Source organism: Gavia stellata, chromosome 4, assembly GCF_030936135.1.
Source record: "Gavia stellata isolate bGavSte3 chromosome 4, bGavSte3.hap2, whole genome shotgun sequence".
Taxonomy (NCBI): Eukaryota; Metazoa; Chordata; class Aves; order Gaviiformes; family Gaviidae; genus Gavia; species Gavia stellata.
The window spans coordinates 65,062,939-65,090,260 of NC_082597.1; the positions used below are offsets into that span (position 1 = coordinate 65,062,939).

The 27,322-nt window shown below is 43.7% G+C and overlaps 1 protein-coding gene across 1 annotated transcript in view; it reads left to right on the plus strand.

Annotated features, from left to right (window-relative positions):
• Positions 1-27,322, plus strand: part of CREB3L2 (cAMP responsive element binding protein 3 like 2) — a 79,775-nt gene that overhangs the window by 38,815 nt on the left and 13,638 nt on the right. The window contains exons 2-8 of the mRNA XM_059816277.1: positions 5,745-5,961; positions 21,205-21,377; positions 22,277-22,284; positions 22,977-23,050; positions 24,455-24,457; positions 24,804-24,985; positions 25,649-25,795. Of these exons, the coding sequence (XP_059672260.1) occupies positions 5,745-5,961; positions 21,205-21,377; positions 22,277-22,284; positions 22,977-23,050; positions 24,455-24,457; positions 24,804-24,985; positions 25,649-25,795 (804 nt within the window). The remainder of the gene's footprint in view (positions 1-5,744; positions 5,962-21,204; positions 21,378-22,276; positions 22,285-22,976; positions 23,051-24,454; positions 24,458-24,803; positions 24,986-25,648; positions 25,796-27,322) is intronic.

Consider the following 27,322-nt stretch of genomic DNA (forward strand, 5'->3'; position numbering starts at 1 on the left):
CACCTGAAAATCTTCAGAATTTGTGTTTGAATCTCTGAAAATTAACTGATGCCCAAGTGCCAGTAAGTACTCTGAGCAGTTGTCTTTGTTGTTGGAAGCCGGCGCACACTGACACCTCCAGTCCATTGCCAATGAACTTGCAACAGGGAAGTCAACAGCACCAGCAGCAACATGTCTGGGAAGAAAACACCTGCCTTGAGGAAGCTTTTTAACCTGTGCTTTGGCGTTTAACCTTGGGGTTGGGCATGCAGAAAGTCACGGACTTCTCTGATGCATTGTCATTATTGGTAGGCTTGTGTGTGCAGATGTTCATGAGCAGCACCTCTGGGCCCCGTTCTTCATTAGCTAAAAAGGGCAGGTCTCTGCTCCAGGCTCTTATGGGTAGATGCTGCGCTTGCAAACCCAGGCAGAGCTGATCGCGAGGTGTGTGATACCTTTTACAGCTCCTGCCATGCGGTCAAATCTAGAGCTCAAGGCTGACTGGCATGTATGTGCCATCTTTAACAACTGGCACATTGCCTGGATGCCCCAGAGCTTGCAGCTTTTTGTTAGCAGCTGTGACTCCTACTCAGACCTCCTAAGCTGCCATATAAGCGGCTGCCAGATGTCTGTGAAATGTGTGCTTGGTTCCTTGAAGAGGAGATGGTATCTCCATGTAGCCACATTTCTTGGTCTGTTTGATGCTATTAACTAGAAATGCTGCTATCTTTTGTTATATTTAGTGTTTTACCTCCTATGCACCTTTGTTTATGCAAACGACAAAAGAGCTGCTGAAGAAATTATTCCCTTTTCTCCCTGTTAACTTAATGTGAGAGGAAAGGGGGGGGGGGCGGGGCGGGGAGGAGGGGGCAAATTCATGCTTCTGGTGCATGTTTACTTCCCCGCGGATGGGGGCTGGTTTGTGGTCTCACCTTTCTTCCCTCTTAGCACTGCCTTGTACATTACATGCACTCTGATTCCTTTGATAGAGAAGTAAGGGTGCAGCCCCCACCCCCCCGTTATTGCTGATCAAGCCTTACAAGAGATAAATATCAGGCAGTTTTGTACCTACGGGTAGATGGTGGGCTTCATTTTTATCCCGTGTGTGCCTGTTGGGTAGAAGGGATGCTCCCACCTGGGCAGTTCCTCTTGTGGAGGAGGGATTGATCCCTCCAGGATGGGAAGACCTCAGGGTGAGCCAGGACAGAACCATTAATTCCCAGGAGGGGAATATCTTGAATTCATGGGTAGTTCTCACACCCGCACGTTGCATGTAGGCTGGCTTGCCATGGGTTGCTTGGAGAGCAGGGCTTGTTTTGCAGTGTGCCAGGGTGCTGCCGCTGCAGCTCCCCTCTGGCTGGCTCTGCTGGAAAGGGTGGATTGTGCTGCTACAGTCGGTGTGCGGGATTTGCAGCTGATGCAGTGCGTTTTCCAGGCTCAGCAAAGCCTGTCACTTGTTTAATAACTTAAATATAGTTATGAAGTGTTATCTGGGGCTCTTGACTTCTCTTCATTCCTTTTTTAGTGCGTTCTTAGAAAGTCAATTTTCTGAACATGACTGTTTCATTTTAGTCATGAAAATGTCACATCTTTAGACAACTGGGGCTAGTGCTGCTCTTGTCTGGTTTCAGGTCACCCGGCGGAGAAGCCAGCACTGCCATGCACCTAGTAAAACCTGAGTCTCTGTTTTACTTGAGAGATGTTCATTTGATCAGACAAGAAAGAAAAAAACCCAAACCTCGTCCCTTAGGCAAAAACCTCGTCCCTTAGGCAGAGCTGGAGAAAAGGGCCTTTGTTTGGCAGGAACAGGCAGATGCTGTGGAGAGCTGCAGCCCGTGGCCCAGCTGGTCTGCAGCCAAATACTACTTTCGAAGAGCTATCCAAAATCTGCTGCACACCCAGATATAAGAGCTCTCCTCTGTTTGCTTACCATGGGGTGATGTCTGTAGGTGTTTTGTGTTCCCCAAAAGCACCTGGGTTATAGGCAGGAGCAAATGTCCAACCAGATTGGTGGTGAAACTCCGTGGGGATGCAGTTTACTTTCTCTCTGTAAACAGGAGCACTGCTGTTTTGTTTGTCTTTTCAAGGTTCTGGAGGAAGCAGAAGATAAGGTTACATGTGTCCTAAATCCATGACTTTTTACAGAGGTTAAAATCCCAGCTGAACACATCTCTCTGCTATGTACAGAGAATAGTTTAATGATTCAGGCAGACTCCTTGTACCAACACATGTCTACAATTAATGCTGTGGCTGCCAGTGGGGTGTGAGGATAGCAGGAACCTGGCAATGGAGCTGTCTACAGAGGTATTAAAAACAAAAAAAGAAAAGAAGAAAAAATGGCACATTTTCAATGCAAGTGCTCTTTTCTTTTTTTTTTTTTTTTTCTTTTTTAAAGGTGAACTCTCTGGGTGAAAGATGCCAAGCTGAAAGCCACACACAAAGAATTCCTTTCTTTTGCAAGCAAATACATATACAGGTTCTAAGGGTAAAATTCTCAGTTTCCTCCCTAAATTGCCCTTTCCTGTTCCTGAGCGCAGAGGTGGTTGCTGCCGTGTCAGAATTGAGGGTTATTCTGTGGCTTTCCAGCTTTGGAAGTGGCTGATGACTGCCAGTGTGCATGCAGAAGCAGAGAGAGGAGCGCGGAGAGGAGGAAGAGGAGAGCTGGCAATGGGAGAATGTGCTTTGAAAAGACAGAGGGAGCAGTTTAGGTGTAGGTGGAAGTTTGAAGGAGCTGGAGGCCTAACTGCTCCCGGATGGTTTCTGCTGTAGCTGCTGCTCAGATGCCTTTTCTTTTTTAATGCTCTAAGCAAATGGAGCCGCTTTCAATGAGTCAATTGTTTTCTTAAAGAAAAAAGAAAAATCAAAGCAAGCTAGCTTTAAGTGTTCACTGTGGTAGAGATGTGTATAACATATGAAAGATTCCTGTAAATCAAGTGGTGGTGGTTTTTGTAATTACCTAGTGAGGAGAAGTCCAGATCCCTAAAACTGTCTGTTCCCTGAGTTCAGTAGCTGTGCAGTCTGACCTGTGGCAATTGTTTGAGGCTTCTCTATTGACTGGTATTCAAAGTTATATCACAGACCGTAAGATTAAAAATTATAATGAAACTTGAGAATCATTTTAAAAACTCATTGACCATTTATTTGCTATCAGACAATTCTGTTGTAAACGCAAATTCTTTTCTTCCTTTGCAGCTGCATGTGAAAAGGAGAAAGCACAAATGTTGATGAACATGTTGAACATCCTTCCCCACCCCAAAGTCGTCTTTCTCTCTGGTTTTGGGAAGTTGAATGTTTGTTTTGGTTTTTTGCTTTTCCTGAAGCGGTTTTAGGAAAATTCCCCATTCAGAAAGGGAAAAAAAAATAATCTAACGTACCTAACTTGAATCAAATGGAAGAAGTAAAAGAACATTTGACATGAATTTCTTCCATATCAAAGCAGTAATAGACAGAAGGTTAATATAAATCTTTATTTGTGAATTTGCCAAAAATAGGTGAGTAGCCTATGGTCATTTTGTCTTTCAGTTGAATCTGTTAAATTAGAACATCTAAACAGTGTCAGACTAAGTCAGCACTTAGGTATGATATTTTAAAGGATGACATCCTCAGATTGGATGACACTGGTGATAAAATTAGCTGTGTGTAGAAAGCAGGGTACAAATATTGTAGCAGCCATATTTCAGCATCTGCTAGTCATCAGTCAGAATAATGCATGCAAGAATTAGACAGAGGGAAATGTTCTAGCCAGCTTTAGGAAGATACATAAACAAATATAATTGACTCTCGCCATTAGCCCGAATGAAAAGAGTGTGTAGACCGTGGGGAAAAAATTGTCCCTAAGAAAGTCACTGCTTTTTTATAGCTTCATCCTTGACTTCTGTTGTGGTTGGAAAGCATTTCTGTCTCTTGTTTACACTTTCATGGCTGTCTACCCTGTTTTACTCAGTGTCTATGTTGATGTACCAGGGTGTTCAACTAGTCTTGAGCATCCTTTTTCTTTCTTCTTTGCGTAGTGGGGAATTGTAGTTTATGATTTTATCCTTGCAGATGTTGGGAGGTAGCCCTGGATGTGAAGTGCTAGTGAGTCCTTGGGTATCAAAATTAAAATAAACAAGGCTTTCTAAGGTGGTCATGACCCTCTCGCTGAGTCATCTGAGCATTTGTTTAGTAGTGTTATCATTTACAGTGAGTAAATATGAGACTACAAATCTGTTTTGCCATTTGTAAAAGCTTTACTTTAAGCTAGCTTGCTATTCCAGCATAGCAACTGTGGTCCTCTGTTTATTACCTTATGTTTAGTAAATATTTTCTTTTCCTCAGTGTCAGTCAGAATTGACTGAAGCCTTATTAATTTTGAAAGAAGGCACAGTTAGCATTCGTGAGCATCTTGGAAGAGGCACTTGAACTTGGAGGGGACTCTGAGAGACGGCTGTGCTCAGTGTTTTCCAGCATGAGGCTTCAGGGCCACAGGTGCTGCTGGAGCTGTAAAATGTGCGTGCATGGGGGTGCGAGCACACCGCTTCCCTCATGGGTTTGTACAATATTGACTTGTTTAATTCTTAATTTAGCCTACAGGAAGGCGAATCTTGAATTTCAATGTTTGTTTCTGCAGGAGAGAGCAAGACAAAGAGCCAAGATCAATACTACTTGCAAAAACAGGGCAAATCAAACAGACTTAGACTTTTGTAGGATCATGCCCCAGTCGACAAAGACTCTTATATGAGATGGCAGATAATGCCTGATTGTTCAGAAAAGCTAGTTACAATTCATTGTAAAAGTATTTTTGTACAAAAATAGGATTCTTTGTGTGAATGAGATGAGCAGGAATGATTTCTTGCAGTACAGTTTCTTGGTCTGTCAAAGATGTAGTCTTTTGACATTGGAAACAAAACCAAGAAGAGGTGCAGAGTTTTTGGCTATTGATGGGAACTGCATTGGAGTCTCAAGGGTAGATAGTGAGATTTTGTTTGTGCTCATTTTGAATAAGAAACAAACAGAAAGTTATTCTACTACATACAGCCATAACATGTGCTGTCAGTGTAATGAATTCAGTGTAATAGGTAAAGTGGTAATTAGTACTGGCTGTCAGGAGCTTTAGCTCTGGGGCCTAGAAGCTCGGTATGGCCTCTAGTCCTAGGTGGAATGCAACTTCTAAAATAGATACATAAATCAGCCAGGAAGCCTGTTTTATAGAAAATGCGTTAATTGCTTGGCCGGGGACGTGCATGGACCCGTTTTCCTAGAGCGCGCTGTATGTTCTGTGCAGCTAAAATAATCATATGTGGTGTTGGAGTCTGTGTCTGAGTGTGTTTCCTTTTTCCTCTCTGCCTCAGTGAATGTTAACCCAATATATTCTATTCCACACACAGAGTGTTCTGATGATAAATTCTTCACGATCTGTCATGCTGTCTGGGTGAAATGTGCTTTTCCATTTTTGGTGGCATGCTGTAGTGATTACCTTTGGAGTGGGGGGAGGAGGCTGCTTCAGGACATGACTACCATGCTTCTGTTTTCATTGGAAGTTAATCACAGGCTCTTCTGTTGTAATGTATGCATCTGAGAGGACTTTTGTTCTAGCTGTAGCTCTTCAGCTTGAAGTAGTGATTGGAGGAGGAGGTAGTTAGGCAGGGCTGGTAGATCCTGCTGCTGACTGGCACAGATGCCCAGTGCAGATACTCGAATTGTTCTGATCAATGCTCTCCTGTTGTTGGGATGACAGATAGGCAGGGAGATAAACTTTCCCCCCCCTCCCCTTTTTATCTCCACAGCACTTCACAGAGTTCCTGGATGAGTTTTCACCCGATGTCCTAGGCCAGCTCTTGAATGATCCCTTCTTGTCTGAGAAGAATGAAATAATGGAGGTGGAACTGTCTCCGGCGTCCCCAGCACCACTCATCCAGGCAGAACACAGCTACTCCCTCTGTGGGGACTCTCGACCCCAGTCTCCCCTGACCCACATCTCGACTGATGACAACTTTAATGAAGGTAACACACACTGAGCACTGAGCCCTTGTTCGTTTGTCATGATGATGCAGTAATGAAATGTTCCTGGTGGGGTGATGATACACTAAGGGTGCATGTGAATGCTCTTTTCTAATTGATATACCTACAATGACATCACAAAAGGGATTTGTTTGTTTTCAGTCTTCAGGCATTGTGAATGAAGAAACTTGTCCATAGACAGGGAAATTGTTCTCAGTAGAAGTTACTAACTTTGCACTGTAAACATTTTGAATTAGAAGTAAAGTGCCCATCAAAAAGAAATGGGAGAAGAGCCAGAAATACACTTGTTTCTGCAGTTGTTGAAGATAAATGGAGACTGATAAACCAAATGAGTCAAATGAGGACCACCATGAAGTCTGGGTACTGTAGAACATGACATGTAAGGAAAGGGTGAGGTGGGTTTTGTTTGGTCTTCTGGAGAAAAGGCGAAGGGTAAATCTTACTGCTCTCTGTGATGACAGGGTGTCTGATGAAAGGGTGCAGAGAAGACAAAGATGGAATCCTCTGAGATACAGTGATAATAGGATACACAGTGATAATAGCACAAGAGGTAATGGTTGCAAGTTGCAAGAAAGGAAATTCCATTTGGGTGTTAGGAAAATAATTTTCACCGTGAGAGTGGGTCAGACATTTGAACAGGTGTCCAGAGAGCCAGTGAAGTCTTCATCCATGGAGATACTCAAAGCTGAGCTAGGCAAGGCCCTGAGCAACCTGATCCAAACTGGCCGTACTCTGAATGAGGAGCTGGGCAAGATGGTCTCCAGAGGTCCCTTCAAAGCTACGTAATTTCAGGTTTGTTAAGAACAAACAAACAAATCTTTTAAACTACACTTGTTTTTCAGTAGTGAGTATCTGGAGCTTTGTGGTACGCCAAAATGAAAATCAGGTCATCTTATTTATGTTTCCAAATACATGTGTAGGAATGTAACTTCAGATGCTGCCCCAGTCTTAAAACCTGTCTTGCTGAAGTCCTAGGGAATTTTTTCCTTTTTAGAAAATAAAAAAAAGGCAAAGAAAAAAATAGTGCCCATCAAGAAGTCATTGGTGATCTTGTAAAGACATAACTGCGATTTTATAGATTCTGTGGTTGTGGGAAGTGGTGATGCATAGAAAATTATGAAAACCAACAGCATTTTTTAGCAGTTATCTTAAATTCAGCAGTTATAAACATCTGGAGGGGAAAAAAGGGAAATGCAGGAATGAATGGTGGGAAGAAGAGATCCAACCTGCTTATTCTGGTGTGAAGATTCCTGCTGGCAGGAAGGGCAATTCAAGGTAAAACCTAGTGGTTGGTGGAGGGGCAAGGCCATGAATATCTGGTAACTATTAGGAATAATGACCATGGCAGACTTTCACTCCTAATAATTGGTTTATTTCTTCAACATTAGCCTTACAGTGAAAAAGCAGTAGAGTACTAAGCTGCATCACAATAAAAGGGAGAGAGATTAGTGCTTATGTCTAAGCATTAACAAGCTAAGCTGTTTATGAAGATCCACCAGGACATGAGTTTTCAAAGGCTGACAGTTTTGTAGTCTAAAGTGCTCTCTTAAAAGAAGATGCGGTCTGTTAGAGATTTCACAAGAGGACAACTAATAAAACCTGTGAGAAGGCTTTTCAATGTGAGACAGGGTTTTTGGAGATGATCTGGAAACATCATGTAAAGCCTTCCCGTTTTATATTTCCTAAATGTTTTCTGTGAATATCTTTAAATTACTACATACAGGAGATATTAACTGTGGCAGGAGAAACAAGCGCAAGAAACTTCGGAAACGAAGCTTCTCTGGAAGTTGACAGGGAGAAGCTTCAAACTAGGCTAAAAGTGAGGGGAGTTTCCTTTGGGGAAAAATCCTGAAGAAATTCATACTGCTGAGACCACTGGGTAATTAATAGAGCTGTAGTCAAATGATGTTTTAAAAAGCCAAGAAACATTAATAAGTGGGTTTAAAAATAGAAAATGAATGGAAAGCATTTCATCTTCTGTTCACTCTGCAGAGTGAGAGGAGGAGGGGGAGTTGTTCTTGGTGTTTGGGATTCTATTTAATCTTAACCCTGGAATCACGCTCACGACCTTTCAATACCTATCGACTTCAAAACAGTGAAGCTCAGAGAAGTACTTGAGGAAATTGCAGAATTACAGTTAACATGTCTGTCTGATAGATACTCAAAGGTATCACCCTGATGATTTTTTAGTCCTTGAGTCCGTGAGAGCAGGAGAGGGGGATTTTGTGGGTGGCAATACTGCAGTGTTTGACACTGGAGATTGAAAGCATCTCTATTGTTAGATGGTGGAGGTACACAGTCCTCCTGACAACTCTGGTGAATGCCAGTCCCCTTGGTGGATTAAGGGGACAGGTACTGGGAGCACTGCTGTCATTTTGGGGAGCAGGAGGTACAGGGTGTGGAGGGGGAGGTCCCTGTGCTTCAGCATGATCTCCTGCTGCCGGGGAACTGCGAGTGGTTTTGTGGAGTGGCAGGGTTTGAGAAAGGAGGTTGGCTGAGGGACTTATATAAAGAAAATGCAAAAAATTGATGTTCTCCCAATAACCACCCCACTGGGCAGATTGGTGAGCTCTTACAGCTGTCGTGTTTTCATGGTCTTTCCATGGCGAGGCTTCATGGTTCTGCAGGACCCTGCCCTGCAGGACTGGAAGTAGAAACAGGCTAGTGAGGAGGCTCATGTATGACACTTGCATGCATGTGTGCACACATGCTATGGACACACGTCCTGGGGACCTGCGTGCCTGCGGTCAGCAAGTAGTGCGAGGAGGAGGAGGATGTCACAGAGTAGTTAAGCTGGATGCGGATGCCATTTCAGAGCTTCGCCCTTAGCTCTAGGAGACTAAGGGCCTGGTGGTGTGCGCAAAGCACATGGCAAACAGGTTTTGTTCTTGCTTTGCAGTGAAGTCAGTAATGCGATGTTTCTTCTTTGTAAGTCTCTTAGCAGTTGCCCTGGCAGTATGCGCTGGCAGGTTGTTTCCCAGGGTGTGCAGAAATGCCATCCCCTCCCAGGCCAGTGGGTGTTTATTGGCAGGCAAAGACAGGGGAAGTGCGAGGAGGGGGAAAACTCAGGATTTTCTAGGGCCAGGCCCCTTAGCCCATATGGCTAGGTAACACGTACTGGGAAGTGGCGCCTGTTAACGTGCCTTATTGTCGCTGTCACACCAGCAGTTACTGTGTTAGTGTGACCTGAATCTGCAAACTCCTTTCAGCAAAGGCAATTTTTCAGGTGCCGTGTGCTAGTGTATGTTGAGATGCAAGCTGGCTCCCCGTTTCACTTCTAACTTGGTGCATGTTAATTGTGTAACGCTAATCAGCTGCTCGGGCACCGGGTGCCATCTCTGTGCCGGGAACGGGCAGGCGGCTGCCGAGCCCTGTGCGGGGCTGGCCTGCCGGTCAGTCGTGCACTGCCAGAGGGAGGCCACCTGTGACGATGGGGGACAAGGGGTGGCTGGTACACACGGGTCTGGTGTCCTAAAGGGAAATGTACCTGCCTGCCTTTAAAAATAGCCTTAAAAACTGAGGTTTGTTTCCATGGTGACAGGCCTGTTGGAGATGGCGGGGAGGCAGGAATGACAGGGCTGTGGCCTGTCCTGGGGCAGGGTCGTGCCATCTGTGTGGGCCCAGGATGACCCCAGACATTGGTCCCAGCCCCGCGGCACCGGAGCAAGTGTGCTGCCACCAGGCCAGCCCCACGTAGTGTTGCTCCGTTATCTGCCTTTCTGCCCTCCTCCTTCAGTCCATGCCAGCCTGTTGGAAGAGGGAACTGGATTTTGGGATTTGGCTCCATCTGGTTCAATGGCACTCAATGTCTGCAGCCGTTTTCATCTGTGTATTCACAAGTGTGGGGTCCCAGAGCCCCAGAGTACAGGGGGGCTGAGAAAAAGGCCTGTCTTTTTAGGCACGTGATCTTCAAGACATGTTAAAGCCCTTCAGTGTCTATTTCCGTCTTTTGTTTTTTCCCCCATCAAGTCTCTGACAACCTTACTGAAAATCTTATTTAATGTTTCCTTTCAGCCCTTACAGTGGAGTGAATGATCGCTCTGACTCCATAAGCACCTTCTTGCTCACTGTTGCAGGGGAGCAATTAACTTCTGCCATGAGCCATTCTCATTGGCCACTAGCCGGCCATTACCACAATTTCTACAATGACTAAATTGACCTATTCATATAATTGTAAATCTTACATAGAGGTTTTTTTAAAAGTGCTAGAAGTGTAAAACCTGGCAAACTCATAAGCCTGGGTTTAACTCTCCCAAGAAGCCCAGCTGACCTCAAGGTGAGAACATACTTAAATGTCTATAAGATCAAGGTCCCAACACTGGTTTTCCCCAGTTATTCACTCTTCTGACTTCACTGTATTGAGGCTCTTTCCCCAGCTTTGTGCAGAAGAACTTTTCTGAATACTTGCAGCTTGTTGCTAGTGTGGGGTCTCTGAAGGTGTCATTTGCTAAATCTCCAGCTTATGAAAGCACTGGCGAGAATAACTATTTTAAAGCAGATGTGTGCAAGACATCTGGCATTTAGTTGTTTGGTTTTCCCCCTCCCGAGAATCTATTCTTATATTCAATTTTGCATAAACTTTTAAGACTGAAGATACTAGAAAGAGAGATTTATAGGCCTGACCTGCTTGCTTGCAGCTGGCTGACCATGAACTTTTGTTTGCCTGAACTGGTGAATAAGGCATCTGCCCTGGTGAGGGCTCCAGGCTGTAACATGAAAAAGGAGGCTGCATCCCGTGTACCAATGATCCGCACTGATTGCACTGCCACCTCTCTCACAGCAGGTTTCCACTTTCTAGTTGTGAGCCCTGGGGTTTTTGAAACAACTGCAGAGTAGCTGCGGAGAAGCACAGTGGGTAGTTGTGAAGTGGAAAATCCTTCTTGGAAGGAAATGAAGAAGCTGGGAGGGGAGGCTGAGAATAGAGCTGATGTATAAGGGAGAGCTCTTGTTGTGCATCAGGGCCTTTTGGGGCACAGGTTCACTTCTGACAGCTGTAAACGGTTAGGGAAAAAAGCTTTATTTTCTGTTACGGTTGGTGCATGTCTGTCTTTAGTTTGCCAGTCTCTGCAGTCTTTTGGAAAGGGAGGGCTGTGGGTCAGACAGCCAGGAGCAAGGCAAGACCCAAGTTTGAGCAGGGACTACAGTTAGCCTCCTGTGTGACTTGAGATGCGAGTGTAGGGTCCTTCTCTGCTCTCCCATGCTTCGTCTTGTCAGCCATAGGCGCAAACTCTTTAGGACAGTGGATACCCCTTGTTTTGGACATGTGAGATCTGTAGGCAAGAGCTGAGTACAAGTAATACTGAGGGCTGGTGTGCAGCAGGAACACAGAGGCAGAGGCTGCAGCATCTTCATACTCAGGGATCAGCTCAAGTGATGAAGGTGGTTCGCGGTAGGTGTGTGTTTGTTTTTTGTGTGTGTTTTTTACTTTGTGAGCCTGGCAGGGCAGAGACAGTGAACAGCTGACTAGTCATTTGTATGGTTTCTATCCTCAAATTGTGGCCTGGTGGCCGGTGCGTTCCTTTCCCCATCCCCCAAGGGCTCTCTCTGCTTTTGAGACTAGTCTTGGTCCCCACCTGCCCCTCCTGTTCATGCTTTGCTGCTCAGGAATGCTTTGAAGTTACTCTTGGATTTCAAGCGGCTTGCCTTGGCTAAGGGTTTGACAGAGTGATAGCAGAAATGGTATGTTTCTATTTTATGCTTAGCTGTGCCAAAACCGGGTCTGGCCCCAGAATATAGCCTGTATTGTTACTGGGTTTTTTACTGCTGAGGTTATTTTTTCCTGTAAAGTGCTTTTAAAACTTAAATTTTCTTTTTAAGCTTCAACTCCATCTCCATTCACGGTTTGAAAAAGAAAAAAACCCAAACAAATAAGAAACCCAAAACAAACAAACAAACCCCCCAAAATTATTGTATATGGCTTCCACTTCTCCAGTGCAAACAGCCCTTCAACAATAAATCCAGCCCTCATTGCAGGCAGCACTTTGTACAGGGAAATGCTTGCTTATGTATGGAGTCTGCAAGTAGTAATCAGCGTCACATGCTGTCTCTTCGTGTAGAGGAACCTATGGGCTTCAGGTTCAGGGTGGTCTTCATGTATTTTATCTGTATATCTGTATATGTATACATTATAAATATGTATATAGAGTGTATATATAAATCATATATATCGTATCTTTATTAGATGTAAATAGCTTATTATGTGTCCTGTTTTTATGTATGGGCTATATATGTGTTCATTGTCCTGCTTCTATTTCCCTCCAAATACTGAGTCACTGAAATGTGAACAGTGCAAGTGGAACCTCCTCAGTACTGACTTTAAAGAAAATGGAACTAGGCAAAGAAATTGACTTGTGCTCTGAAAAGATGCTGTCAAAGCCATACTGATATTTTTTGTGAGCACGTTCCAATGCAACTTTCCGCCTCTGTGGGTTTTTTTACTTTTGTGTGTTTAAGAAATGGGGAGGAAGCCGTTTGATGGTGATGGCATGCATTTGAGTGATTTTTGTGTGGAAGGATAGCAGTCAGTCCTTGTCAGCATCTGCAGTTTTAAAGGATGAGAAGACTTTTGACCTTCTATACGTCCAAGGTCCAAAATCTCAGTAGGTCACTTTGAATCAAACCTATAACTTCTACTTGGCCAGCAGTGTCTGAAAAATGTCAGTTTTGATTTAGTGGTGGGTGTTTTGGTGATTACTTATGCTTGCTGTTAATAATTGACAATTTTATTTCCAGTCAGACCTCCATTAGCTTCCAGTCCCACATATGAGACCTCTTTATGGCCTTTTTCCCTGCTGGACTAAAGAACCATCTGCTCTCGGAAACCTCTTTCCCTGGGTGTTTGTAGGCTGTGATGAAGTTCCCTCTTGATTTCTGCTTGGATACAGTTTAAATGAACTGCACTTCTTTGGTGTTTCCCTGTGTGGGATATCTTCTGGATATGGAGCTCTTCTTGCAGTTCCTTTCTAAACACAGGGACATTTGCAGTTCCTTTTCAAAACTCTGTGTTAAGTGACCACAGGAGCTCATTTCCCAGGAATAGTTTCCCTAATGATGATTATTAGGGGAATACTCCTCCCACTTCCAGTCCTGCTGTTTCTGAAGCCAGTGATCTCATTCTCTTTTAGCTGGGGTGTTGCACTGGGAGTTCATGCTCACTTAGTCATGTGCTGTGAGCATCAAGTCCTTTTAACGTGCATCAAAGCCTGATTGCTGCCATAATACAAATATGCCTTCACAACATCCATGGGGGTGTGGGGAGAAAAAGTCAGAAAGGTGAAGAGTACTGTTTTAATTGAACACAGTGCTTCTGTGGATAATTTTCACATATCTTAAAAAAAAAAAACCCCAAAAAACATCATAATCCTTTATATGACATTTAATAGTATCTAGTGTTACGGCTGTAAATCCAAGCTACCACCTCAGTCTATGCCTCACTCCCATATACATAAAGGGCGCTATAAAAGTAATATTTTTCTCCCCTAAGCAAAATAATTAAAAACATCAAGGACTGTATCCCAGCTGACAGCTATGCTTATGTAAGGTCTGAGGCTGAAGAGAGGTTGAAGCAGAACCTGTAACCCTGAGGCATCTTCTGGCTGGTTTTATGTGACAAGATGATTCTGACTGAAAACTGTCAAATTCCCTGCAGGAAAAAGGATATTGACCCTGGTTCGTTTAGGTATGGGAGGAACAATGTGTCCTTGTTTCTACCTTAATAACTTTGATAGTGATACGAATAATCTGTGGGTTTTAGACAGACTGTGTGCCGCTCGAAGGGGGGATGCCGGTATGACTGGTGATTCTTTGTTAGGAGAAAGGCTACTTCTGCTGTGCGTTGTGATTACTGTGTATTGCTGCCGCTTGTCTTTGCCCATTTATTTAATTTTCCCTTCCTGGTACTTTAAAAAGGACCCCAATGTTTGGTAGTCAAACAGTATCTCCTTTGTTGTGGCTGTTTCGAGGGCTTCGGTTTCATTATTTGCGGTGGGAGTGTGTGTGCACACTGGGAGGGGGAAATGCCATCTGGAAAATCTGTAAGAGAAACTGTTTGTCGATGAATGTGGGCTCTCACCTCACAGAGGAGAGCGGGGGTAGTGGCCGTGGCGTTGGAGTTCAGCATTTGAGGCATGATAAACAGGGCTTCTGTCTGCCAAGGGGTGTTAGGTGAGCCTAGAGCTGGGCAGCAGGGACGGTGCGAGCCTAGGGGGAAGATAGGGAAGCAGTTATTCCTCCAGAAAGGTCCAGCTTGCCTTTGGGAGGCTGGAAAGGCTCAGACTGCAGAGCTCGGGATGCTGAACTTCCCTGCGAGCCGCATGTCCAGCAGCACACCCAGAATCTGTGCATCGGCAGAACCCCTTTCGGGTTTGCAGTGGGGTGTTTCTGCCAACAGAAAGAGAGCGGTCATTTCCCCCACAAACAAGTTGTGAGTTTCCTCCAGGAGGTGTTTTCCCCTTGCAGGTAGCCAGCTCCCAGTTTGCAGCTGTATTTCTCTAGTGTAGAGCTAGTGAGCATCCTTGGATCCTGCTGCTAGCTGTATAGTGGTGGCAAGCTCAGAGGTAGGATCCAGGCAAGGACTGAATGCTTGTCCGAAGTACAGCCTTGCAAACGTGGACCCTTGGTGCAAGTTTAAGTGCCATCTGAGTCTAAGTGTCTTATTAATGTGTGATGTGCTGAGTCTGAGAGTGCATACTGTTGTACGTGGCATGGCTGTGCAGAAGCCATGTGGGCTGTGCATCCAAGCCCAGTGGTTCGTGATGGCAGTACAAGGTCTGTCTTAGACCAAAAGGAATTCATTGAAGCCCTTTTGCTCAAATCCATGACACAGCTGAAGAGGGGAATTATTTAAATATGCTTGGCTGGAGAATGGTTTGACTCATTAGGGATCTTCTTGCATTACCCTGTCCAGACATATGTCTTCTGATACTGTGCAAAGCACTTTGACCAGTGGTCTGTTGTGGTCTCCATAAGTTTTTGGTTTTGTCTTTCTCTAGCTGTTTAATCTGTTGCTTGGACAGTGAGCTTAAGGAGCCGAGAGCTGCCTCTTCATTCTGCTTATACATATAAGGATATCCCTTGATGCTTCTACTGGTCTTATTTGCAACCTTGTTTCAAATGACATGCAGCGCATGCATCTGTTTTCTGTGCGATTACCATCTGTCGTGGTGGTAATGGCGGTATGAGTTGGGTTTTTTCCTTCAAGATTAGGTTTAGTGGTACACCCCTCATGTGGGTTTGTTTACCCAGCGGTGCTGTCTTCCTTTTTACTGCAGGGGAAAAAAGGTGAAAATAATGTTGCATTCTCTGCACTTGGGGGGTGAGGGAGAGATACAGAGTGCATCTCTAATTTCATTTATTTAAAAATACGCAGCAACTCACTGATGCAACTTGGTTATCCATGCAAAAAGTGCCTCTTAAACTCTTTAATAAATAGTGCTGAAATGAATGTGGGGAGCAAGGGAGACCTTTTTAGTTATTTCGTAAGCTCTCTTTCTCTGTACATCTATCACAGAGGGTGAAATTTAGTCAATATTGGAGATTTACTTTTTCTCAGGAAGGAAGGTGGTATGTTGAACAAGATTGAAGAATTAGTTGGATAGAATGATGTTGGATAGAAATAAAAAAAGGAAAGCAAAACTTGCTGGGAACTCATATTAAAAAACCTGTACAGTTGAAGTAAACATTTTTGACCTTATTTTCCACTTTCCCTACCCTGCCTTTCCATAATATTAGATGGAATAAAGAAAGAAGCAAAATGTTGCAGTTCTTCAGAGAAATATGAGTAAGCTGCACATGGTCTTGTTAAGAGACTATGTTTAGGGTTTTTTATATCTATATTAAATACAGATAGATTAAAAAATGTTTTTTAACAAACACAGAAGTAGTATATATTAATTCTGCCATGTTCAAACCCAGCCCTTCTTGGTTGTGTGTTTTTCATGTATGCCTAAATCGCACATACTGATTATTGCTACAGCTGTGATGCTTAGAGGAGCACTGAAATCCATTTCTGTTGAAAACTATCATTATAATATATGTGGTATGCAGCACAGACAGAAGTTGATTGGGGTGTGTTATGCACCCAAAGCCAAGCACTTGTGCATAACTCAGTTTGTGTAAGGGACTTTAAGATCTTAAGTTTTCATTGTGCAAAATGTTGAATAGCCTTTTCCCTTTTGGGTGTAGTGATCTGGAGAAGGGAAAGTGAAAAGGGAAAGTCCACTTGTGGAATGTTGGGTGCATCCTACTAGCATTGTCCATCTTAACTGCAGGTGGTGGAACCCAGGGCAGGATTAGAGCCTCTGAAATAAAGACAGAGGACAGAAAGAGTTTGCTTGCTACTTGGATACCTTGCTGTAGATATGCATGACATGCAGTGCTTACAGTGCTGAGGGAATTAAGTCCCATTCTGAGCTTCCTCTCCTGCACTATTGCGTACACAGCATCTTACAACACATTGCGTGTTGTATCTGAGACCAAGCTGGACTCATGAAAAGTGCAGCTGGGAAAGAAAAGGACAGGTTCAGAGTTTTTCATATCAGTGAGAACTTTGCTCAGTACACTGATTGAACTTACTTTGGTGCTTTGTAAGGCTCCTGCCTTTTTTTTCTTTTTTTTTAAAGGAAGGTGGAAGATGCATGTTAAACAGGAGTCTGTAGGAAAAGTGGGACAAGCTTGATGACAAAAGCAGCACACAAAAGCTTTCTGAAGAAATGTAATTTTAGTCTTGGACACAAAAGATAAGATCTTAGATCCATGTGTCACAAACTCTGGGTTGCTGTGATGAATGGGTTTTTTGGATGCTGGATTTGAAACTCCAATGTTTAACTTGCAGAAGTGGCCGCACCTGAAAACTCAATGCATACTGCGTTTTGATAAAGTATAATAACAGTGCTAAATCATCTGAAAAATCCAATTCCAGTTGTCTCCAGTTGGCCATTTTAAAATACTAGATACTTTTTGGCCTTGATCTCTCCATGGCTCACTTGAATTTTCAGGACCGCTGTGGAAATTAATTCAGGTTGGTGAGGTGTTTTGATTGTGCCCTAGGAGGGAATTAAACAGTTCTGTGGGAACAGAATTTGAATTGTATTTGGTAAAGGAGAGGTGAGGCTGTGCATGAAACAGTAAGACTAACAAAACATGGTATAGCTTCTCAGTTAGGGGAGCGCCATGCATTCTAAATGTTGGGTAAGGCACAGGTTCTGCAGAGAAATTGAGCACATTATTAAAACATTCTATTTTTAAGTGTGTATAATCAGCAAAAGTACACTGAATTAAACCTTCATAGGTATTGGTTAATACCTGAGTACTTTTCAGCAGTAATGTTCAGTTAACATAGTCCATATGTGGAATTTAACAGTGTTAGTGCGTCGCACATAGAAGCGTTAGCTGCGATTTTGCCAAGTACTATGTAGACTCCTTAAATGACACATTTCATGTGCCAAAATGCCTAGCTTTCATGGACTTATGAAAGGGTAGGTGAAGGGGAGTGCTTCTCATCTAAAGAGTCACTGCACGATAGAGCTCTGAAGTTCACAGGAAGTTTCAGCGGGGGTAAAGCAGCTGGTATCATTTGTTCAACAGTGAACTTTGGAGTCAGGATTTTGAGGCCTGGGAAGAGATTTGTAACAGCCAAAGTGACCATCTTTAAGATACGGATTTTCCTAGCCATTTGAATAGCTAAATCTCTTGTTCATGCTTTATTCTCTTTATATCTGAATGGTTTGCAGCGTATTTTGTCTCACCTTAGCAATGCGTTGTTGCCCTATTCATATCCATCTAGAATACCATCATCAAGATCAATTTCTCAGCCTTTTGTTTTGGACTCTGTTTCAATAGTTCACATGTACCTCCTGGATCATGTCAAATATAAACACTCACCTTTAATTTCTTGACACCAGTCATCTACTCTTTTTCCACAGCATGTCTTGCTTGGTTTGGAGAAGACACCTCCCTTTCCCTCCAGTGGGTCCCTTGAGCCAGCCTCCATCGCTCTTTCATTTCAGTATTTCATGTGCACCTTCTTGCTTGTTCTCATAATTCCACAAGACCTCTCATGATTCTTCATTCCCCTCCATCAGAAATCCGGTTGTCTTGGAGAGTGTGCCATGCCTCTCAGTATAACCAGTATTCTGTAGCCTGCTCAGTTTTCCCCCTAATTTGTCTGGTTTTATGCAGCATTCTCATTGGGGCATTGTTCTGCTAGTACAGCACTTGGCCAAGTAGACTGAGGTGCTTAGGGGCTATTACAAGAATAAACTAAGAATGATTTTCAGGTAATGTCAACCCTCTGTGCTCAGGAAGAGGAGAAAGGAAAGTAGGAAATGTCCTTGCAGCTCTCTTGGAGCAGATGAGAGATCACTGCTGAGTTCAGAAGCTGCAATGTGTCAAAGGAAGTAACTCGTTCCACAGCACTGACCATGATAGTGAATGTGTAACAGGGACTTGGGAGAAGTGGGGAGAGGGGAGTATCAAGGTAGGATTTGACCAGGGTGTTGCTCCGTCCCTTCTTTACACAGGGTTGTTCATCTGGAATGACAGCTGTCACCATGCATCATAAGAGGCAATGACAAAGAAGTGTTAGACGCAGTTCTTCAAAGATATCTCAGTGTTAAATGCAGCGTGTTGCTGTCTCTGAAAACCATCTGTAACCCTATGAACTGGTTAGACTGGCTTTAAAGCCTAGAATAACTCCAAACAGTTTGTGCGAATCTAAGTGTTGATGTCAGGGATGTCAGGTTAATCAGCAAAGTCAGGTTCCAGGAAAGTAAAATAACTGGCTGAAGGCCAGTGTATCTTGTTGTCTTACAGCAGCTGAATCCCTGTGATGGATCTGGGGATTAGAGGTGATAAACATCACACAGTACAGCCTTAGAGGACATGCCCTGTTTCGCTGGGCACCCATGGCTAGAGTTCTCTTCTACTTGCATGATGGTACAAATCTCAGAAAGTTCGGGGCTAATTACTTGGTTCACTGATAACTCTCATTTCTATGTAGCCTTCCCTCCCAAAGGGAGTCTAAAGTAGATTACAGATGATAGCGCTGCCACTGTGTAGCTCGACCCAGAGGTGTGAGAGGCAGCAAGCGGAGGCTCTGCACAACACAATGGGGGTGAGGTTTTGGCAGAAGTTATCCAAACAAGCATTTGAAAGTTGTGTTTGCCAAGGGATTCTGGATTTCCAGGCAAAGATACCACTTTAAAGCTCTTATCTGAACGATCCACACACAGCAAACTAGAGGGAGTCCATGGACCCACTGAGTGTTTCATTGTAGTCAGCAGGGAGGGAGCTACACTCTTGTGTTTGTGAGTAGAGAGGCTCAGGGAGGGTTGAAAGAGAGCAATGTCCTCTCTCCTGAGTTAATATTTAGACAATGCTACCTCTTTTTTTCATAAATACTTCTATTTTTCTATTTCTGCATTTCCCAGAAAGCTTTTTGAGTAAGTTCTCCAGAAACTTAAATATGGTGTTTAGCCCTTGCTGTAGTTACTTCTCTTGGCAGAGCTGGGCTCACTGTTCTTGAGCTTCTGATTACAGGATACGTATTTTTCATTTTTAATTCCTTGGTGTGTCTTTACTCAAATTACCTCCTTCCTTGCCAGTGGTGGAGGTTAGGTCCCACCACAAAGTAATTACTAGCACTGGAGATGTACATACTTCTCCCTTCTTCCAGTCACCCAGCTTGCGCCTAGTGTCGTTGTGCCGTATGCGTGTGTGGTCTAATAGCAAGGGCAGACGGCAGCACAGGGACTGTGCTCTTATTTTTGTTAGCTGTTTGCAGCTGAGCTCTGTTGACATCTCACCGGTTTGATATGTTCAGATGTGTAAGGGTCTTGTGTCAGCCTTGCAGACTGCTGGTGGCACAGCCACAGCACCGTGACTGCCTCCCATGGTGCTGATGCAGCATGCAGTTAATTTGAAGCTCTGTTGCTGTTTACTAGCCACGCTGTGTACGTGCTTGCTCTCTGCTTTAATTCCGTATATGCAGTAAATACTCTGTATGAAAGCAGGAGAAAGCTTTAAAAGAAAGATCAACACTCTTTTATGTATATTTGGCCTCAGATTCCAGCTCCTTGATTTATGGACATGCTTCTCGCAACTACTGACGAGTTGTGGCAGAGGACTGCACTGTATGCTGTTGGGATGCAGTACAGCTGGTGTAGGGTACTCTGCTGCAAGAGAAAAGAACTTATATGACTGAATGCTAGCAATAGGGATGGGAATTTTTTTAAGGCAGAATTGGAACTGCCAAAAATGCATCTGATTTTTTATTTTTTTTTTAAAGTGGGGTTGTTAATAGCCTTGTAGAATTGTTTAAAGGTTGAGTCCTTCCAAGTTCTTGATTTTCTATTGTACTTTAGACCTGGGAGAATAAGTCCTTTTTCAGCAAGCCAAAGAGTGGCTGCCTCATAAATGGAAATGAGGAGCTACCAACTTACCACGCCAACCTTCTTACAGTTCTTGACAGTGCAAGGCAAACCTTCAAGCTTTATCCAGTGAAAAGTTGCATGGCTTTCTCCTGATTAGTGAGCTTGCTGTAAGTGGGGCTAGGGGACAATTCTGCCAACACATGATGCATGTTTCATTGCTGCCAGTCAAAATATGCATCCTGTGCTGTGACTTCCAGAGGCTCTGGGGAGGAAATTAGCATCATCACCACGGCACTGGTGCTCCTGTAAAATCATCAAAGCCTTTATCCTCTTTTATACTTACAAAATGAATCCTTGGGGGAAAAATTTTGAAGTTGAGAATGTGAAAAATCCTTCGTTCTTAAAAACATAACATCGCTGCTCCGGCTATTTGATGACTGCAAGCAGTAGAAGGAGCAGAAGTCTGACTAAATGCTATCTCTACAAGGAGGACTAAAACTGAGTCTGCAGGCATTAGCATGTGTAGGACATGGCTCCCTGGCTGCTTTACCCAATGGCTTGTTTAGTCTTGTTCTGCTATGTGTTAGCAGCTTTCGGCAATGTACAGTGATTAGTGCTCTGTGTCTTTCCTCGCTGCTTCTCTCTGTATCCTGGGGCTAGGATTAAGTTACAGCCCTGAAATGGCATGGTTGTCTGCATTGACTGAGAGCTGAATAGTAAGGACAGAGTTTTGTTGATAGGCTGAAATGCCTTCTGTGTTTGTTTCCGTTCTCTGGAGGAGGGATGACTTTATTTTCATTTGTAGTCTTTCTGTCTCTGACCTAAACATGTGGTGTCCAATTTCCTTCCCTGGCAGGTGACTTGGAAAATGAGGAATGGTGTCTGGGTACAGAGCTGACTCCAGCAGCAATAAAGACTGAGCCAGTGTTGTGTGAGACCTCAGGCCTTGCTCCCTCAGTCAGTCTTACTGTCACGACCACGTCGCTGGAAGGGGAACAACCTGAGCTACAGACGGACGCCCTGGTACATGCAGACTTTCTGTTCTCTCTGCACAATTAGCTACAGATCTCCTAAGACTCTGCATACCAGCGTAGCCTCCTTAGTGCCAAAGATTGTCAATTCAGGGTGCACATTGCTGTCTGCTTTAATGTTTGCTGGTGTCCCACTGCTGCTGTAAGAGCTTGTGTTTCAAAACATATATCTGTATCTTCAGGTTTTAGTGGTTGGATGCACAACTTTCTCTTCTATGCTAGCCCCAAAGCCTGGGGCTCATGCGTTTTTGAACATACTTAAACAGTTTCTAATGAACCAGTCCCACCTGAACTGACTAACCTATCTGCCCTATCGAGCCTGTGACAAGCTAAGCGTCTTCCATAATAACTTGCTTTAGTGCTGCTGTGCCTTCCCCTAATCAGAACAAGACTCCTTGTTTGAAATGACTGGAGAGTTTCCCTGTTTGCCTGCTAAGTTACTTTTGCCAGATCTATGAAGCTTTGACATTTTGAGCTGCTGCTGCTGCTTCCACACCAACCTGCCTCGTAAGGAGCATTTGTGACGCCTTTCTGACCACAGCTGTAGCAGCCAGTGGGCATTCTCAAGGGCTTAGTTTGGCTGTGGTTGAGTTAAGGAGAATGAACTGCAGCAGCTGATGGATCACCAGAGTCCCCTGTCAGTGGAGGAAGAAGCAGGAGTGTTCTCAGTCCCCAGGGTGCAAAGTCAGTTCAGGTCAGGTGGAGTTAGTATATGCTGAAAATAGATGTTTCCACTTGGATGTGGATCAGAAATATGTGCAACAGAAATTATTTTGTGAGAAACTGAAAAAATTAAACACAAGTTTCCAATAATCATCTTCTAGTCTGAATGTGCTGTCCCTGGTACGTAGTCCTGCTGTAGCTTGGGATGCCATGATTTGCAAAGAGTATATTGAGACTAGCTGGTGGCTTGCTTACCATCGCACAGGTTGTTGAGAGGGATTTTGGCTGCAGTGAGCATGCTGATGTGCCAGACTGACTTCCTCAAGCCTGAGACTGTAGCATTCAGGCAGACTCTGGGCAACAGCAGCCTGGTGCCCCAGCCCTGTCAACAGGGCAAGCCAGATGTCTTCCAAACTTCGGTCAGCCATGACTGTCTCTTTTCCTGCTCCTCCACACCATGAAATGAACTTGGGTCCAATAACCTGGTGCTCAGTGACTGGCACCTTGCTCTTGCTCCCAGATGACAATGGTCTTGACCAGGCTTTCCCCCACTGCCAGGAGTGTTTCTGTTTCTGCTCAAACAGACTGTGTGGTCCGGCAAATCCTAGCAGCAGCTCTGTTGCTAAGGGAAGTAATTTGAGTGGGTTGCATGTTAGCTTTCAGTCTGAAATGTCATCTCTGAGGCGTAATCTTTTATTTAGCTAAATATAGTAGCAAGAAAAGCCACAGTGGGAGTAGTCAGGGCAGTATTCTTTGTAGCCTGGTTTAGCAAACTGTGTGAAGCAGTTAAAGCTTTGCCTGTAGCAGAGCAAGAGGAGAGGGAAACCTCTCCATTTATGGAGAAGTCATCCTTGTATCCTTCTATTAAGATTTTTAAGATGTTGCTTTGGGTTTTCATGTGGTTAATTTCTCTTTTCTAGATGAAACCACTGAGCCAGAAAGTTCTTCCAGAGATTAAATTGGAGCCCCATGAAGTGGATCAGTTCCTGAACCTCTCTTCTAAGGAAGGTCTGTTAATTACCAACCGAAAATGCAGGGGGAGATGACCAGAAGGCACAATGAATGTACTTTACCCTGATTAAATATTTGGCTTCCTTGTTCGCCATGTTAATCTTTAGGCTGAAGCTGCTGCCTTCTAGGGATTCAACTTAGGCTGCTGAAGAGCCAGCCTCTCTCTGACCCATTTATGTGGTTTTTGTTTGGTTTTTTTCCTTGCTCATCACAAAGAAAATTATGCCTTTTTTGTCTGTAGCGTACTAACAATTGTACAGTTGCTGGAGAGAGCTTGAAGCCTTAAAGTGCAGGCATAGAAAACATGAAGAGCATAAGTGGAAACTTTACCGTTTTAACCTCCGATACAAAAGCAAGGATGTGGGTTTATATGAGTTAGGTGTGTCTGTCTGTAGCGTTTTAGTAGAGTTTTTAAGAACCACCAGGATCCCTTTGTACTAATGTATAAATGAGGAAGGAGGAGCAATGATCCCTTCCCTGAAAGTTAAACATAGTTACGTGGCACGTAACCTGTCAACCCAAGGGAAGTTTGAAAGAGCCAAATATTTGGGCTGAAATTTGAGCAGATAACTGCATCTCAGTTAGGAACACTTGATATTCTGTTAGTGAATTCATTTGTGTAGGTAAGTAAAACTGCTGTAGGGAGAGAAGCAAGTGATGTAGCAGGTGGAAAAAGGGAGGCTATATCTCAGCCCAGGACGTAGACTCGATTGCTCAATTTGTGGGATTAAGGGCCTTGCTGTTTTTCAAGTATGTATCTTCTGGCAATTACTAGAGTTAAAATGCTAGGCAAAAAGATCTCATATATAATAGCTTTTTTTGTTACTATTTTTATTCCTTCCTCCCCCACCGCCCATTTGATTGTTTCAACTCAAATTTGCAAAGTATAACAGAAGTAGAAGGTGGCAAATTCAGCCCTGTATCTTCCTACTCCCAATATTCATTGCTGTAAATTTTTCTCAGAGGAAAAATGACTTAGTTATGGCTGGTTTGGACATTTGCTAAGTTGTCCATGTAATACAAATAGGTGAGACATTGCCCTGTTTCTCTTGGTCCAGACCCATTTGGTCATAAGCAGCACTTTGCTTGCCAATTCTAGCACAGGTTCTTTTGGCTACAAGTGCAGTAGAAGTTAGCTTATGGCCCTGGATAGCACAGTGTGAGAAAGGTTCCTGTGCCGGTTGCCTATGCTGCTCCTGCTCCATCAGTACATTAAAGCCTTCACTGTCTCTAGGTTGTCACTTCCTCCCAGTTGTGCCAAACCAGTTCCTTAGGAGGGAGATTATTTCTCTCCTCCCTGTTCATATAACACCTTGGATGTGATACCTTCTCTTGGAAAGTACTGGCGATTTGTTTAGTCCACAGCAAAGTTAGGAAAGACTATTGGTTTTGGAGAGAAAGCACGTTGGCTCAGAGCCCTCTGTTAATGTCGTTTCCCAGGGACAGGGGACTTGTACAGGAGGACTATATTTAAACCTCAAAGCATTTGGAGAAGCAGCTGAAGTGTAGGTAGAAATGACTGGAGCATATGCACAGAGTCCTGTTTTGTCTGTTGAACCTAAAGATAGCTGCTGCGTTTCATTCCTCCTTTGGAGACCTGCATGCTCTGAAAGTTTCCATTTCTGCTTGATCCACTTTTTAGCAGAGAGTCCTAGTCTTGGAAACTACACGGTGGTGGTGGTGGCAGCTCTAGTGGAAATTTAAATTAGCACCTCAAAACCTTGTGTTATATATCTCTCTTGCTGTTTAGCAGTGGATCCCCTGCATTTGCCTCCAACCCCTCCCAGCAGCCATGGCAGTGACTCTGAAGGAGGGCAGAGCCCAGCTAGATCACTCCCACCTTCAAGCCCAATCCAACTACAAGCCACTGCTAAAGTGACATCACGCACAGCTTCAGCGCTCTCCAATTCCCCTCTCCTGACTGCACCACATGTAAGTTGGGCTGGCTTTTTCCATCATCATCTATCTGTCTCTCTTTTTTTTTTCTTTTTTTTTTTTTTTAAATTACTGGTTTTGCCATGGATTTGCTAACTTTCTGTTGTTCTTTAGACAAACCCATCTCTGGTCAAAACTGCAGATCCAGTAATTCTTGCTTGCTGGTCTGTTCTCTTCCCACAGAGAACAGCATGTGCCTCTCCTCTAAGTTGAGACAGGATTCAACAGTGTTGTTACGTTTCTCCCACCATGGATTGTATTTTGCATAAGGGTCCAGCCCTGCTGGGTTAACCTGTCACTGGTAGATCTGCATCTGTCCTCTTGTCTTGTTGAAAACAAGTGGTGATCTTTAGTGAGGGATTTTCAATAGTGCTTCTCACTTGTCTCTTTCTCTGTTTGAGCCAAGGGAAGTTTTACTTTTGGCCTCAGTGTGTGCAGAGCTGGGCCAAGAACAACTCTTTTGAGGGAATCCTGTTCCAAAGGTTCAGTCTCTGAATGGAAGCTATCTAAAAGGTCTTCCCCTTCCACACATTCCCAACTGCAAGAGGCTGCTGCTGTGTTAGTAGGCAGAGTCCTCTCTGTAGTGGGAGAACTGCTGCCCTTTTCTCTAGGGCTCTGTGCACTTGCTGTTACATTATTTCATTTCTATGACACTTGCAGAAATTACAGGGGACCGGCCCACTCATCCTGACAGAGGAGGAAAAGAGGACGCTGATAGCAGAGGGGTACCCAATCCCTACTAAACTGCCCCTGACAAAAGCAGAGGAGAAAGTGCTGAAGAAAATACGCAGGAAAATAAAGAACAAGGTAAATGTTAGTTAGCTTTGCTGGGTAATCCCTACTCATCCTTCATTTAAAAAAATGCTGCAACAATTCTGCAGTAATTGTCTGTGTTACTGTTGAATGCTGTAAGATGTCTTTTAACAAAGTGTTTTTCTTTGTTCCGAAACACATCCATGAAATTGTCTGTCACTGTGACAGTGTGCCTCTGTCTAGGTATTTACCTGAACACAAGAACAATAGAGTATTTAGCAAGCAGGGTATCAAGTTGCTGTTGCTTGGCTCCATTTTAAAAACAGTACAATCCTACTCTTACGGTAGGCAAAGACCTCTGTGTTCTTTCCATGGTGATGAAGGTATTCTTTTCCATTGTTTCATGTTTCAAAATCTGTGTATTTCAGTGCCCTAGTCTTTTGATCACTGAATTCCATGACCTTTAAATGAATGGTTGATACCAAGGCTGTGAAATGCCCTGCAAGTCTTTTCTTTCTTCCAACATGAGGAAGAGCTAGTGATAGGGAGGAAAGCATTTTTTTTTCAGACCTGGCCAGCTCACTTGTTCTAGACGATATTAGCACATCTTTAAAGGTCAATGCATTCTGTTATTGGTTTTGCAGATAGAGGTGTAAATTTGCCTACACTGAATTGGAATTTGGTCTTGTAATATATTTTTTCAAAATTTTTGAAAGTGACCTTGTGCATTTTACGTACCACTTTCATATAATCAGAGTAATTTATTTTCTGAAAGCAGGGTTGGCTTAGATCAAGTTGCTCAGGGACTTGTCCAGTCACGTTTTACTGTCTCAGAGGGTGAAGAGTCCCCAGCATCTCTGGGGAATCTGTTCCCATATTAGGCCACTCTTGTTGTAAAACCAAATATATAAAATTATTAACATCTAATTGGAATTTTGCTTATTGCAACTTGTATTTGATGCCCTTGCCATTTTGCTGTATGCCTCAGAGAAGACTCTGGCATCATCTTCGCTACACAAGATAGTTGAAGGCAGCAATAGGATTCCCTCCTTAACCTTCTCTTCTTACATCTGAACAAACCCAGCTTTCTCTGCCTTTCTTGATATGTCCTGTGCTCCAGCACGCTTATTATAGCAGTGACCCTCCTCTGGACTTGCTTCTGTACATCCAAAGTATTTATTTCAGAGCCACAAACTGTACGCTGTACTCAACTGTGGTCTTGCAGGCTCTGCAAGAGGGGAAGAATCACTTCTGTCCTGCTAGCTACAATCTTGTTAATGTAGACACTGATCTGTTTTGCTGCCTTTGCTACAGGAGCACATTGCTGACTTATGTTTGACTTGTTCATCAGGACCCCCAAGTCTTTTTCTACAAAGCTGCTTTCTAATGCATGCATGGGCTTTTTCTCTCCCAGATGCAGGGCATTGTCCTGGGATCATCTTTTAGTATTTGTCCTAGGATATTCTCTTCAGATTAATCTGATTTACTTTTTAAGGTTAGTTCTGTAAGATCTTTTGTCTGCTACTGAGAGGAGCAGTCTTGCTTCAGAATGTGGAAACAGACCAAGTCAGTGCTTTGCTT